The following is a 12,500-nucleotide window of genomic DNA, read 5'->3' on the forward strand; positions in this document are numbered from 1 at the left end:
CCCTGTTCTAAGTCTACTTTTCATTAACTTAAGGCGTCTTCCTTTTTTTAGTGTTTCCTCAATTTTGCTCTGATTGTGTTTCCGAATTTCTTGTGTTTTTAGTTTATTTATTGTTCCGGATAGCTATGCTAATTCTATTTCATCTAACCTGGATTTTACCCTCATCTCCAATCTTTTCTTTATTAGATCATTGGTGTTTTCCGATAGTTTTCCTTTATCTTTTTTTGGAACTTTTCCACCAATCTCTTGTGTTGATTCCCCCCCCCCCTTTTTTTTTTTTTTTTAAATTATGGTTTATTTCTTCTTTGTTGGTTTTCATTTCACCACGTACCTAGGAGTACCTATTTTGTATTGGTAAACTAAAATCCTCACCCTCTTCTCTTATTGCAGGAGTGTTTATTTTCTTTCTTAAAACTAGTTTTTTTTTTTTTTTTTTTTGTTCCTTAGATCTTAACAACTTTTACTTCTCACAATTCTATGGTCGCTTGACTTTGATTTATTTAACGCTGTTACATCTTTATCTAAATTAACTTTTTCTCTGAGAATAAAATCTATTTCGTTTTTCTTATCTAGATTTTAGCTTCTTTGTGTCCATTTTATATCTTTATTTCTTTATAAAAATGTATTTATAATTATTAGATTTTTTTAGCAAATTTTACAAGCAGATCTCCTATGCTGTTTTTTATGCCAACTACAGATTTCCCTACATATAATTCCCCTCTCTTCTTTTGACCTACTTCCCACAGAAATCCCTCAAAACAATTGCAAATAATTTTATGTTCATTTTATACTTTTTATTTACTCTAATAATCAATCCTGCAATTCTATCACTGATACTATAAAATTCCTCTATGTTACCAGCACGAATTTTATTAATAAGAAAACCAGCTTCATTTTCTTTGTTACTTTCGTCTCCTCTGAAGCAAATTATATGACCCTCTTTTAACTCTATTTAAGATTCACCCGTCCTACTAATTTCACTCAATCATATGATTCGTATTATAGCCCAATTTATTCATTTCAGCCCTTCTTGTAACACAACCAGATCTTATTCCCTAAACAGTGTCCTGACATCGTACATTGAGAGGTTCAATTTCCAAAAGTGAACTTTTCTATTACACACACACACGCACACACACAAACACACACACACACACACACATATATATATATATATATATATATATATATATATATATATATATATATATATATATATATATATAATGTGTGTGTGTGTGTGTTTTGCTGAATGAAAGGCATTATATAATCCTTGATTTTTTATGACCAAAGCAGTATTAATAAGTCTATGAAGTACTTTTCTATTTGTGAGGTTCTCCTCTTCATACCTTTCACCATAGTTTAAAACCAAAGACAAATAACATAATTATCAATTAAAACAATAGATAACTGTCTTCTATAAACTACAAATTAGACGAACTTAAAAATATAAAAGCCGTTAAAAATTAAAAAATAAATTGCAACTGAAAAACAAATGATAGATAAAATAAACAGCAGTTGTAGGCTTAGAAAACTGATAGCACTAACATGATAGATAATGGGAAGGACTTTATAGCAAAGAATCAACGTTGTTAGTATGATTTTGGTAAATACATCAAATAAGCCTACCGGTATTTTAAGATAAACATTGTGTACGAATTGTAATTGGTCTCATAAAAAACGTCCAAAAAATATGATTTTGTGGTTGCTATAATCGCCTGTCAGATGTCAGGAAATCGCATCTAAAGGTTTTTTTTTTATACTCGTACTCAAACTTTAGGCGCCCCCCCCCCCCCCCGACCCAAATAGACGATTCTGTAAACCATAAAGCAAATTAAAGTATTGAGTTAATCCTAACCGGTTTTGTCTTTACAATAGCATCAAGGTCTATATATATATACATATATATATATATATATATATATATATATATATATATACACACACATATATATATATATATATATATATATATATATATTTATATATAAGTATATCTGGACCGTGAATAGCATCTACAGTACATCATCGTAGAGACGAAACCAATCAGGATCCACTCAACATTTTCCGTTTTTCTTGTGGTTTATTGTATAAGAGCATCATGTGTTCTTATGAGTTTGGAGCATATATAGTATATATATGTATATATATATATATATATATATATATATATATATATATATATGTGTGTGTGTGTGTGTGTGTGTGTGTATGCATATATATATATATATATATATATATATATATAAATACTCACAAAATATAGGCTACTATATATATACATACATACATATATATATATATATATATATATATATATATATATATATATGTATGTAAATTTATGTCTATATATTTATATATATGCATATATACAATATATATATATATATATATATATATATATATATATATATATATATATATATCTATATATATATAAATCTATATATATATGCATATATAAAAAATATGTATACTGTATATATATATATATATATATATATATATATATATATATATATATATATATATTTATATATATATATATATATATATATATATATATATTTATATATATATACATATATATATGCGCGCGCGTGTGTGTGTGTGTGTGTACAGTATACTGAACTCCAGTGAACATGGACCACATATAAATTTGAAATATGGTAAACGAATCTTTTTCAAGATGGAATATTAACGACCGTAATGTTGCTACCAACATGGAAGACTGTAAATAATATTGTTCAGAAAAGAATGGAATAACTGGTGATATCATAGAATTTATTGCATGAAAACATTAAAATTCATGCAATTAACAAGAGCAACATAAATTGCAGTCTGAAAAGGTGCTGATGAAGGGTATAAATGACGATCTGGACACAGCAGTTCTGATTTCCGCTGTACTTTCGTATGTGATAGTGTTTTGCAATGCCGGGATTATCATCAGAGGAATGTGACAGGTGTTAGGCATGTTTCAGGTCACCTCATATAGTAAGGTTATTGCCAAGTGACTGGCCTAGACGTTGTTGGTCCTTGGTGGTTCCTGTTTGGCGGTACCTGCTGACAAGGCTTAGGATAGTGGAATGATAACGCTTAAAATGTCCGGCAATAATCCTGCATGATGTGCCAACCTGAAACATGTCCAGGGACTGTTCGCATTCCTCTGTTGACAATCTTGGCATTGCAAAACACCATCACTTACAAAAATACAGTGAAAATGAGAAATAATTTGTCCACTTTCATTTATGCGGAAGTGACTGAGTGCAGTCTAAAATCTTTAATATGGTCCTCCCACAAGCATCAGGATTGGCCACCACCTTCTCAGAGATGATTCAAGTAAACATAACAATAATAATAATAGAACAGATTATAGGTAATTATGATAATTCAAAAGCGGCCCACGCGAGTCACATGCACTGCACATTCATGTACCGCTTGTCAGAACAGAGGAGCAATGACACAATGTTAATTTGCAAGGGAAATGAGCTAGACAAAGCAAAGACCATTTGAGTGGCGGCCAATCTCGATGCTTGTGGGCGGAATATATTAAATATTTTGGACTACATCCAGCCGCAGCCCATTTATACCGTCTCATCGGCACGTTTTCAGAAGACAATTTATGTTCTTCATGTAAAGTGCGTGATTTCTTTTTTTTATGCAATGGGTTTCATGGTGTCATCAACTTACGGTATTTATTTCTTGGTAGCAAAATTGCAGATGTTAACATTCCATCTGGAAAGATTCGTTCAATACATTTCCAATTTACAGGTGGTGCATTTTCAATGGTATGCATTATACATGTGTGATGTACGTATGTATGTATGTGTAAACATTACACACACAAACACACACACACACACACACATATATATATGTATATATATATATATATATATATATATATATATATATATATATATATATATATATATATATCTTATGTAAATAGATTATATGAATATACATATATCTTACATAGTATATACATTATCCACACAAACAAAGACACGCGCATAGACTGTATATATAAATAAATAAATGAATAAATACATTATATATATACATACTGTATATATATATATATATATATATATATATATTATATATATATATGTATATATATATATACAGTATATATATATATATATATATATATATATATATATATATATATATATATATATATATAAAACACGCGTGAAACTCGCTGTTCATTATTTACGGTATATGGAGACAGTTTTTTTAAGAATATCCTAATCCAAGTTTAGTGTATCAAAGAAAAGTCACAAAAGCGATAACTACTGCATAAAATCCTGATATTCATCGCTCCTTCTTGTGCACTATATTCATTCATTCGATTTAACTGCAATTACTATTCACCAGCCACCCGTTGTGATACTACCCCTAGAGAGCTATGGGGTCCTTTTACTGGCCAGACAGTATTACATTGGATTCCTATCTCTGGTTACGGCTCATGTTTCCTTTAAACACACACCGAATAGTCTGGCCTACTCTTTCCACAGTGTAATTGCTCAGTGGCTACTTTCCTCTTGGTAAAGGTAGAAGAGACGCTGTAGTTATGGCAAGCGCTCTTCTACTAGAGGAACACTCCAAAATTGTTCTTTAGTCTCTGTACCATGGTCTTCCACTGTCTTGGGGTAGAGTTCTCTTGCTTGAGGGTAAACTCGAGCACATTATTCTATCTCATTTCTCTTCCTCTTGTTATTTTGAATTTTTTATAGTTTATACATGATATATTTTTGTTTTAATGTTATTATTCTGAAACTTCTCCTTATTTCCTTTCCTCACTGAGCTATTTTCCCGTTTGGAATCCTTGGGTTTACAACACCCTGCTATTCCATTTAGGTTGTAGCATAGCAAATAATAATAATAATAATAATAATAATAATAAAGGGGCAGATCATGAATTACGATTTTGGTCGTTACAGAAAGAAAGCTCACTTATCAGCTTAAACATTGATAAAGTCCGGAAATCTTTGAAATGTCAGACTGGTCCTCTATGATTCGTTGACAACTGTTTTAGGTGAGCTTCAAGATACTCGATATTACATTCTCTCCTTTACTTTACCAAAGACTGAAAAAAGTGTAGATTGAATGTAAAACCAGGAGCTACGATATTTGTGAATGATTAAGTTCCAATGTCTGTGTGCCCCTTAACATAACTGGCTGGGCGTTGCATGATAGCATGATGTGACGTAAGGTACTCTGTTCTTGCATTAGTTCCGTAGTATCTCATTTACTAATGGTTTATTAGCTGATCAAGTTAGTACGTAATAAAGTCTGCATGGAGTGTAGCGTTGTCAGTGCACCTCTTGTTGTACATAAGTCCCCGTTGGCAAGGCTTAGTGACACCCACTTTTTAGCCGTTTGCTCTCCTATTTATTTTCCAATTCTTTCATCTTGTTACCCTGCCTCCCCCAAATGCTACTTCATAGTACAACTGGACGGTTTCATCAGGTTTCACCTTTGGATCTTTAATTTCCACTTGCTATCCAACCCCTCTAACTCGCGTTTTTCGCCGTCTTGACGTAGTACTGAATAACCCAGTCATCTAACCAATGCTCCGTTAATTAGTCAATCAATCAACACAGACAATAAAATAATACAGCAATTATATCTCAGATCTCGGAGACGCGTTCTCGTCTGCGAAAGCGCAAAGGAAGATGACGTAATGAACTCGAGTAATTATTATTATTATTATTATTATTATTATTATTATTATTTGCTAAGCTACAACCCTGGTTGGAAAAGCAGGATGCTATAAGCCCAGGGGCTCCAACAAGGAAAATAGCTCAGTGAGGAAAAGAAATGAAAAAAATAAAATATCTTAAGAAGAGCAACAACATTAAAATAAATATCTCCTATATAAACTATAAAAACTTTAACAAAACAAGAGGAATAGAAGTAAGATAGAATAGTGTGCCCGAGTGCACCCTCAACCAAGAGAAAACTAACCCAAGACAGTGGAAGAGGCTATGGCACTACCCAAGATTAGAGAACAATGGTTTGATTTCGGAGTGTCCTCCTAGAAGAGCTGCTTATCATAGCTAAAGAGTCTCTTCTACTCTTATCAAGAGGAAAGTAGCCACTGAACAATTACAGTAGGGTAGTTAACCCCTTTGGTGAAGAAGAATTCCTTGATAATCACTGTGTTGTGACGGTACATGACGCAGAGGAGAATATGTAAAGAATAGGCCAGACTATTCGGTGTGTGTGTGTGTGTGTGAGTAGGCAAAAGGAAAATGAACCGTAACCAGAGAGAAGGATCCAATATACTACTGTCTGGCCAGTCAAAAGACCCCATAACTCAATCTTAGATTACTTGTGTACGCGACCCGTCAAAAATGACGGCTAACTATTTAGATGGATATACTCACACACAGATTCAACCCTTCACACCCTTCGTCCTTTTCTAACTACAATATGGCAGTTTTGGCATTTTGTGGAAGATTGTGTACCAGCTCCTGACAGAGACCAAGCAGTCATATGTCTGGTACTGACTGCCGCTGAGTGTGACCAGAAAATAATAATAATTATATATATATATATATATATATATATATATATATATATATATATATATATATATATATATATATATATATATATATATATGTGTGTGTATATATATATGTATATGATCAGAAATGTATATATAAATATATATATATATATATATATATATATATATATATATATATATATATATATATATATATATATATATATGATCAGAAATGTATATATATATATATATATATATATATATATATATATATATATATATATATATATATATATATATATATATATATAAGCAGATACTTGCTATTTATTATATAGAGGAGATGTCGAATTATCTCTTACGAAATTCGTCATCACAGATGCTGACACAGTGGACGGGATAAGCAAATACGGTACCAGCTCGACACACCCCTTTTTCAATGGAAGCTTTCCAAAAGGAGACATTAGGATAGCCATGGCCATTAAGGATAGAATAATCTTTGTTGCCGTGATTATGTTGATAACAGGTATGTTATTATACAAATTTATGAAACATAATCTGGATCAATTTCTTTTAATGAAATGCCTTACTTTTTTCAATAAAACAATGTTTTTGGTAATTAGTTTGTTCATTTCGATAACACTAATTAACTAAAACTATAAAATTATGACAATTTTCAGATTTATTTGTAGTTTTCTGTTTCATTTTAAAGATTTTTGTATCCCTTCCTAATGAAATGTTTTATCCATCACCAGCAGGTTTCCTGCAGAGCGTAACTTCATCTAGCCTCTCTGCCGTAGAGACTACAACAGATCTTGTTTTGCCAGAGTCGCCTCACACCTCAAGGAACGACGAACCTCTCGCTGGAAACTTTAGTCTTCAGACAGGATGTCTGTATAGTTCCCCTTTTCAAAGGTAAAACTGCTAATGTAATTTTTCATCATTATTATCCAAAATGTAATTCGGAAGTAGACCTTCTCTAATGTATATTTAATTTAGAATAATTGTTGCATCAGTTAAATCAAATTCATGATAAGAGTTTCTCCCCTTCTCTTACATCTTCCTTTCTTCTTCACCATCGTCTCCTCTTATAGTACAGCGGCATAGCAGACCAATTGTTCAAATTGGTCTAAAAGCACCAAAATTGGCGCACATGTAGATTAATATATTCTAAACATTTTTGGATATGGAGGCATTCAAGATTAGCCCTTAGGAAGATATGGCGGCCATTGTTCAAAATGGCCGCCATTTAACATTAGCGTCATTACATAGACTTCATTATGTGTCGTTAGTTTGGTGCTAGATGGGCCAAAATTCCCTTTTTTTACATCAGAATTAACATCAATAAATGTTTAACAGATGCATTCCTTTGAGAATGCTTCAAACTGGTCTTGGCCAATCTGCTTGGCGTTACGGACTGTTTCTATGACTGCAGGGTCTGCGATCTCCTTTGTGTCGAGCACCAGCAAGTCCTGACTGTCCTCCTCGAAAGGGTTGCCCAGCTCTTCAATGACGGCCACGAGTGAGCGCACATCTCTGGCAAAAGTGTTCTGCACACTTGGTGTCTCTTCGTGGTGACGTGTCTCCTCTTGATCGTGTGGATGCAGATTGAAGTCGTCAAATTCCACAATCACTCTAGCAACCTCCGGTCCGGCAACCATCCAGCGCCTCAGTGCAGTTGGATTGTCTGTGAGGCCGATGGCTCCTCCATCACCCTTGACATACGCGTTGTTCTGCTCATGTCCTTGGTCAAGAGGGATTGCTGAAAAGATCCTCTTGGTCTTCTGGACTGTGAAGTGTCCCTTGCTAAACTCTGTGAAGACGTCTGGATGTTTGTTTGCCAGTTCTGCCATGTCCCGTAGATGCACTGGTATCCATCGGGCATAGTTCGTGTGGTCTAGTGCGAAGAACCACGGAGCCAGTTCTGTCAGAGCATCCACGTACATGCTAAAATTGGCTTCTCTCAGAGATCGCACATAGATCAGAGTGGACAGCTCCAGTGCCAAGACTGTTGACCAGTACTGAAACTGCGGATAACTCTGTTCTCTCTGACTGCACCAGTCTTCGAAGCTTTCAGGGTGCTCATCATCTTCTGTATTGGTGGTGCTGTACTTGTCATAGGCACGCCGTTGGAGATTATACAATGCAGCCGCTGTGACTTGGTGTGCTCTTCTGGTGCGTGTGATGTGAGCTGCTCGAAGAAATGAGTCTGCTATTCCTTCAGTTGTGATCTCTGCTTGTACCAGTGCTTGGGTCCACCCACTTCCCTGCAACCAGTCACCCAGGGTCTTCAGTGCCGTCATCTCAATATGCAACCCCCCAAACATCACCACCAGTTGGTCTTCTCCATATGTGTTTGGCCACTTCCACTGGATCTGTTTTGCTAGAGTGAATAGTGGCTGGTCGCAAGTCAGAACTGGAGTTTGGCCTGGGTTGAGATGTTTAACTGCACTCCTGACTACATCAATAGAGTATCTGATCATTGCCACAGTGTGAGCACTCTCCTGGAACAAGGGAAGCAGGGACGTTGGTGTGATGACTGGTTGCTTTGGATCTTGGTGCCTTGCATGGTATGCAGCCCATGATGTGTTTTCACAGGCCTCAACATCATCTTTGAGAACACTTCTCGTGTTCTCCAGCCACATATACTCATCTTCTATGTGCTGCTCACAGTTGTGGCGTCTAAGAGAGGTCACAGAAGTAGCTGGGATCATTTGCCCTTTGACAGAAGAAGCAACAGGACGTACATCCGTGTAATATTCTGGTAGAGGCTCAACCGTCTTTGATCCAGTATCACGCCCAGTGAGAGCAATGCTACGATCCACTCCCTCATCTGCACACGTTGGGTGTTGAAAAAGCGAGATTCCTGTTCCATGGAATGAATTCTTGGCTGTGGTGGCACTTGGGTTGTGGTCAATGTTGTCCACAGCCGCAGTTGTGAACACATTGCTACGCAGGGTAGGCGGGCAGACCACTTCCTCTATGCGGTACAGCTGACACACGCTGTTTCCCATCTGGGCAGAAAGATGTAGGACTCTGTCATATGAGATGCTTATGCCCAGAGAGAAGAGCTTGTCCACAAGTCCTCTCTTGCGTGTTTCAGCATACAGCATCAGCCCAACATAGGTTGGAAGAGGAGTTTCTTGAGACGTACTGTGTCTGACAGCTGGAGGCTCCTGTGTCTTGGTTGCTCCCTGCTTCCGACTTTGCTTGACACTGTTGAACTTGAGAAGCTGCGCAATGGAAAGAGCTGCTTGTGTTGAAGAGGAATGGCTTTGATTCTTGATGGTGGGGCCATCCAGCACCATATTTACCATTGCAACTAGTACGTTTGGCACAGAGTTCTCCTGACAGCCGCCCGGGAATGATCCACGGAATTGGTAAGTGTCTTCAAACATATATCGACGAACTATCTGTGCAGCACGCGCAAGGTGAACTGCCTCAGTGTCACAGTCTTGCTCGCAGGCTTTGCCTAGCGCTTCACCAATGTCTTCATCAAACGCTAGTAAAACATCTCGGCCTTTGCTGTGGGATCTCAGGCCTGGTATCTGGGCTAACAGGCGCTCTTTCAGCCTTGTGCTATTAACTTTCTGGCACAAAACAACCCCGAGCTGTTCCATTCTTGTTGTGTATAGCTTTACAAGTTCTGCGAGTCTGAAGACTGGGGTGGTGCCCTCTTCTAGGTGGGTTTCCTCGATATACAGGACCAGTTCAGCCAGTACGATTCTTGACATTACACCTTCATGGTCAGTTTTCTGCTCGGCTTCTACAGTGGTCTTTGCACGATAGTAAAGAGCCAACAAACACTTGGAATGATACTTGGCCTCCAGAGCCACCATATCACCCATGCTGAGCCTGGTTATGAGTTCATTGTCCCCAACTTGCGCTGCACACTTCCGTACGCGTGTGTCCACCTGGAAGGTTGTTACTTCATGTAGGGTCTCTGTGCCAGACTTTCCACAGAAAAAGCAGGAGGTGCCGCTGGTAGTGGCTTCTGAAGAGTGTGTTCTGGCGCGCTTGGCCTGGACATTGTCAGTACTATCAAATGCTGAGCTGCTTGCGATGCGTCTCTTCTCTGCTCTTCGTAGCATTGTGTTATTGTATTTGAGCATACATGTTTTATGCCACTTGGCCTGGTGGGCAACCATTGTCGCCTCAACACCTTGTCCTTCATCTAGTCTCTGTAACTGAACAGTTCTTGGCAGTTCTCCGAGTTCATCAAATTTGACCAAGTTTGCAGCCATTGTCGTGTATCCACTCCCAGGGTCTCGGCGTTTAGACAGTACTGGGCAGACAAGTGACTCTGTTGTCTCCTCTTGACATACAAGACACAGCTTCCAGTTTGTCTCAGGAGGTGTTGTGGGAGTACGTTGCTCAAAAGTATCGACCAGTTGGAACTTCTTTGCCATGGCTGCAGTCTGGAACAACGCGTCTCTGATGTCAGGTGGTGCTGCTGCTGCCTCACCTGCAAAGACACAAAACACCACCATGTTACCACAAGTTACTACTACAAGCACCATGACTATCAACACTATACTATTACTGCAGCCGCCGTCACTGCCACCAACGCTGCCGCTGCAAAGTAAAATTCATTTTCTTGTGAAATGGTAGCCAAATTATTTGGTAAGCACAGAAGTATGTGTAATTGTACAATACTTATCACCTCTAGCACACTTATCACCTTTAGCATCCACAAAAAGACAAATTATGGTACATATTCAATGACGCTAACGGTAAATAGCGGCCATTTTGAAAAATGGCCGCCAAATGTGCTACGGGGAGAATCTTGAATGCCTCCATATCCAAAATTGTTCAGAATGTATTAATCCACATGTGTGCCAATTTTGGTGCTTTTAGAACAATTTGAACAATTGGTTTCATATTTCTTACTATGCCGCTGGGCTATTACGCCTATTGACGCAAACGGCTTCGGTTACATTTCACCAGTCATCTCTATGTTGAGTTTTTAAATCAACATTTCTCCATTCATCAACTCCTACTTCACGCTTCATAGTCCTCAGCCATGTAGGCCTGGGTCTTCCAACTCTTTTAGTGCCTTGTGGAGCTCAGTTAAAATTTTGGTAAATCAATCTTTCTTGCAGAGTACGGAAAGCATGACCAAACAATCTTTTTGTAGAATAAAAATAATCACGAAGCAATTTAACTATATTCTTATCTTTAATGGAAGGATATACTGTAGGTACATTCAAGGTTTTCCTCTGACTCGGAAAAAATCTACAGTAATTTACGAAAACACAAAACATGTATATTGCTCACATCAAAATGTCTTCATATTCCATAACATGGTTACAAGGTTTCCTATTTGATTGAATACTGATGTTGCTGGCTGTGTTTGTGATAGCATCAGGCAATAAAGTAGATGAGCATAGGACTAACATTGAACCTATTCAGTGCTCGACACTAATTGTCTAGCGACATTCCTACGCAAGCAGGTAGTCGTGGGGCACCTACCTGTTGTCCTATTCGCAAATTTCTTGTACCTTAATGTCCATATACTTACGAAATCTTCATCAAAAGGCAAGAAACGAAAAAAAAAATCAAAGGAGACGGAACATTTTAGAGTAACGTGTGTCCTTGCGACGAAAGCCCTGATGGGAAATTTTCCTTCTCGATATTTGCGTCGGTATTTGTTTACAAGAGCACGCTCTCCATTTACTCCAAAATTATGCATTCCTCCAGCTCTCCTCTTCTTGTGCAGTAATTAGAAGATTCTTTAAATGCTGGGAAAGCAAAAATTAGCAAGATATGTTGGGCAAAGGGGGGAAGGAGGAGGGGTTGGTTATGGAGGTACTAAACGACCTGGAACCGACATCGTCAACAGAGTCAATCAAAGAGAAGTTGACGATGTCGTTTCCAGGTCGTTTACTATCCCCTCAACCAACCACTCCCCCTCGCCCCCTTACGAAACAGATCTTGCTATTTTTTGCTTTCCCAGCATTTAAAGAAC

At 37.2% G+C, this 12,500-nt stretch overlaps 1 protein-coding gene across 1 annotated transcript in view; it reads left to right on the forward strand.

Annotated features, from left to right (window-relative positions):
- Positions 1-12,500, forward strand: part of LOC137649962 (glutamate receptor-like) — a 53,095-nt gene that overhangs the window by 4,093 nt on the left and 36,502 nt on the right. The window contains exons 2-3 of the mRNA XM_068382947.1: positions 6,912-7,058; positions 7,288-7,447. Coding sequence (XP_068239048.1) covers positions 7,007-7,058; positions 7,288-7,447 — 212 coding nt within the window. The 5' untranslated portion in view covers positions 6,912-7,006. The remainder of the gene's footprint in view (positions 1-6,911; positions 7,059-7,287; positions 7,448-12,500) is intronic.

The sequence above is a fragment of the Palaemon carinicauda genome, chromosome 1 (genome assembly GCF_036898095.1).
Source record: "Palaemon carinicauda isolate YSFRI2023 chromosome 1, ASM3689809v2, whole genome shotgun sequence".
Taxonomy (NCBI): Eukaryota; Metazoa; Arthropoda; class Malacostraca; order Decapoda; family Palaemonidae; genus Palaemon; species Palaemon carinicauda.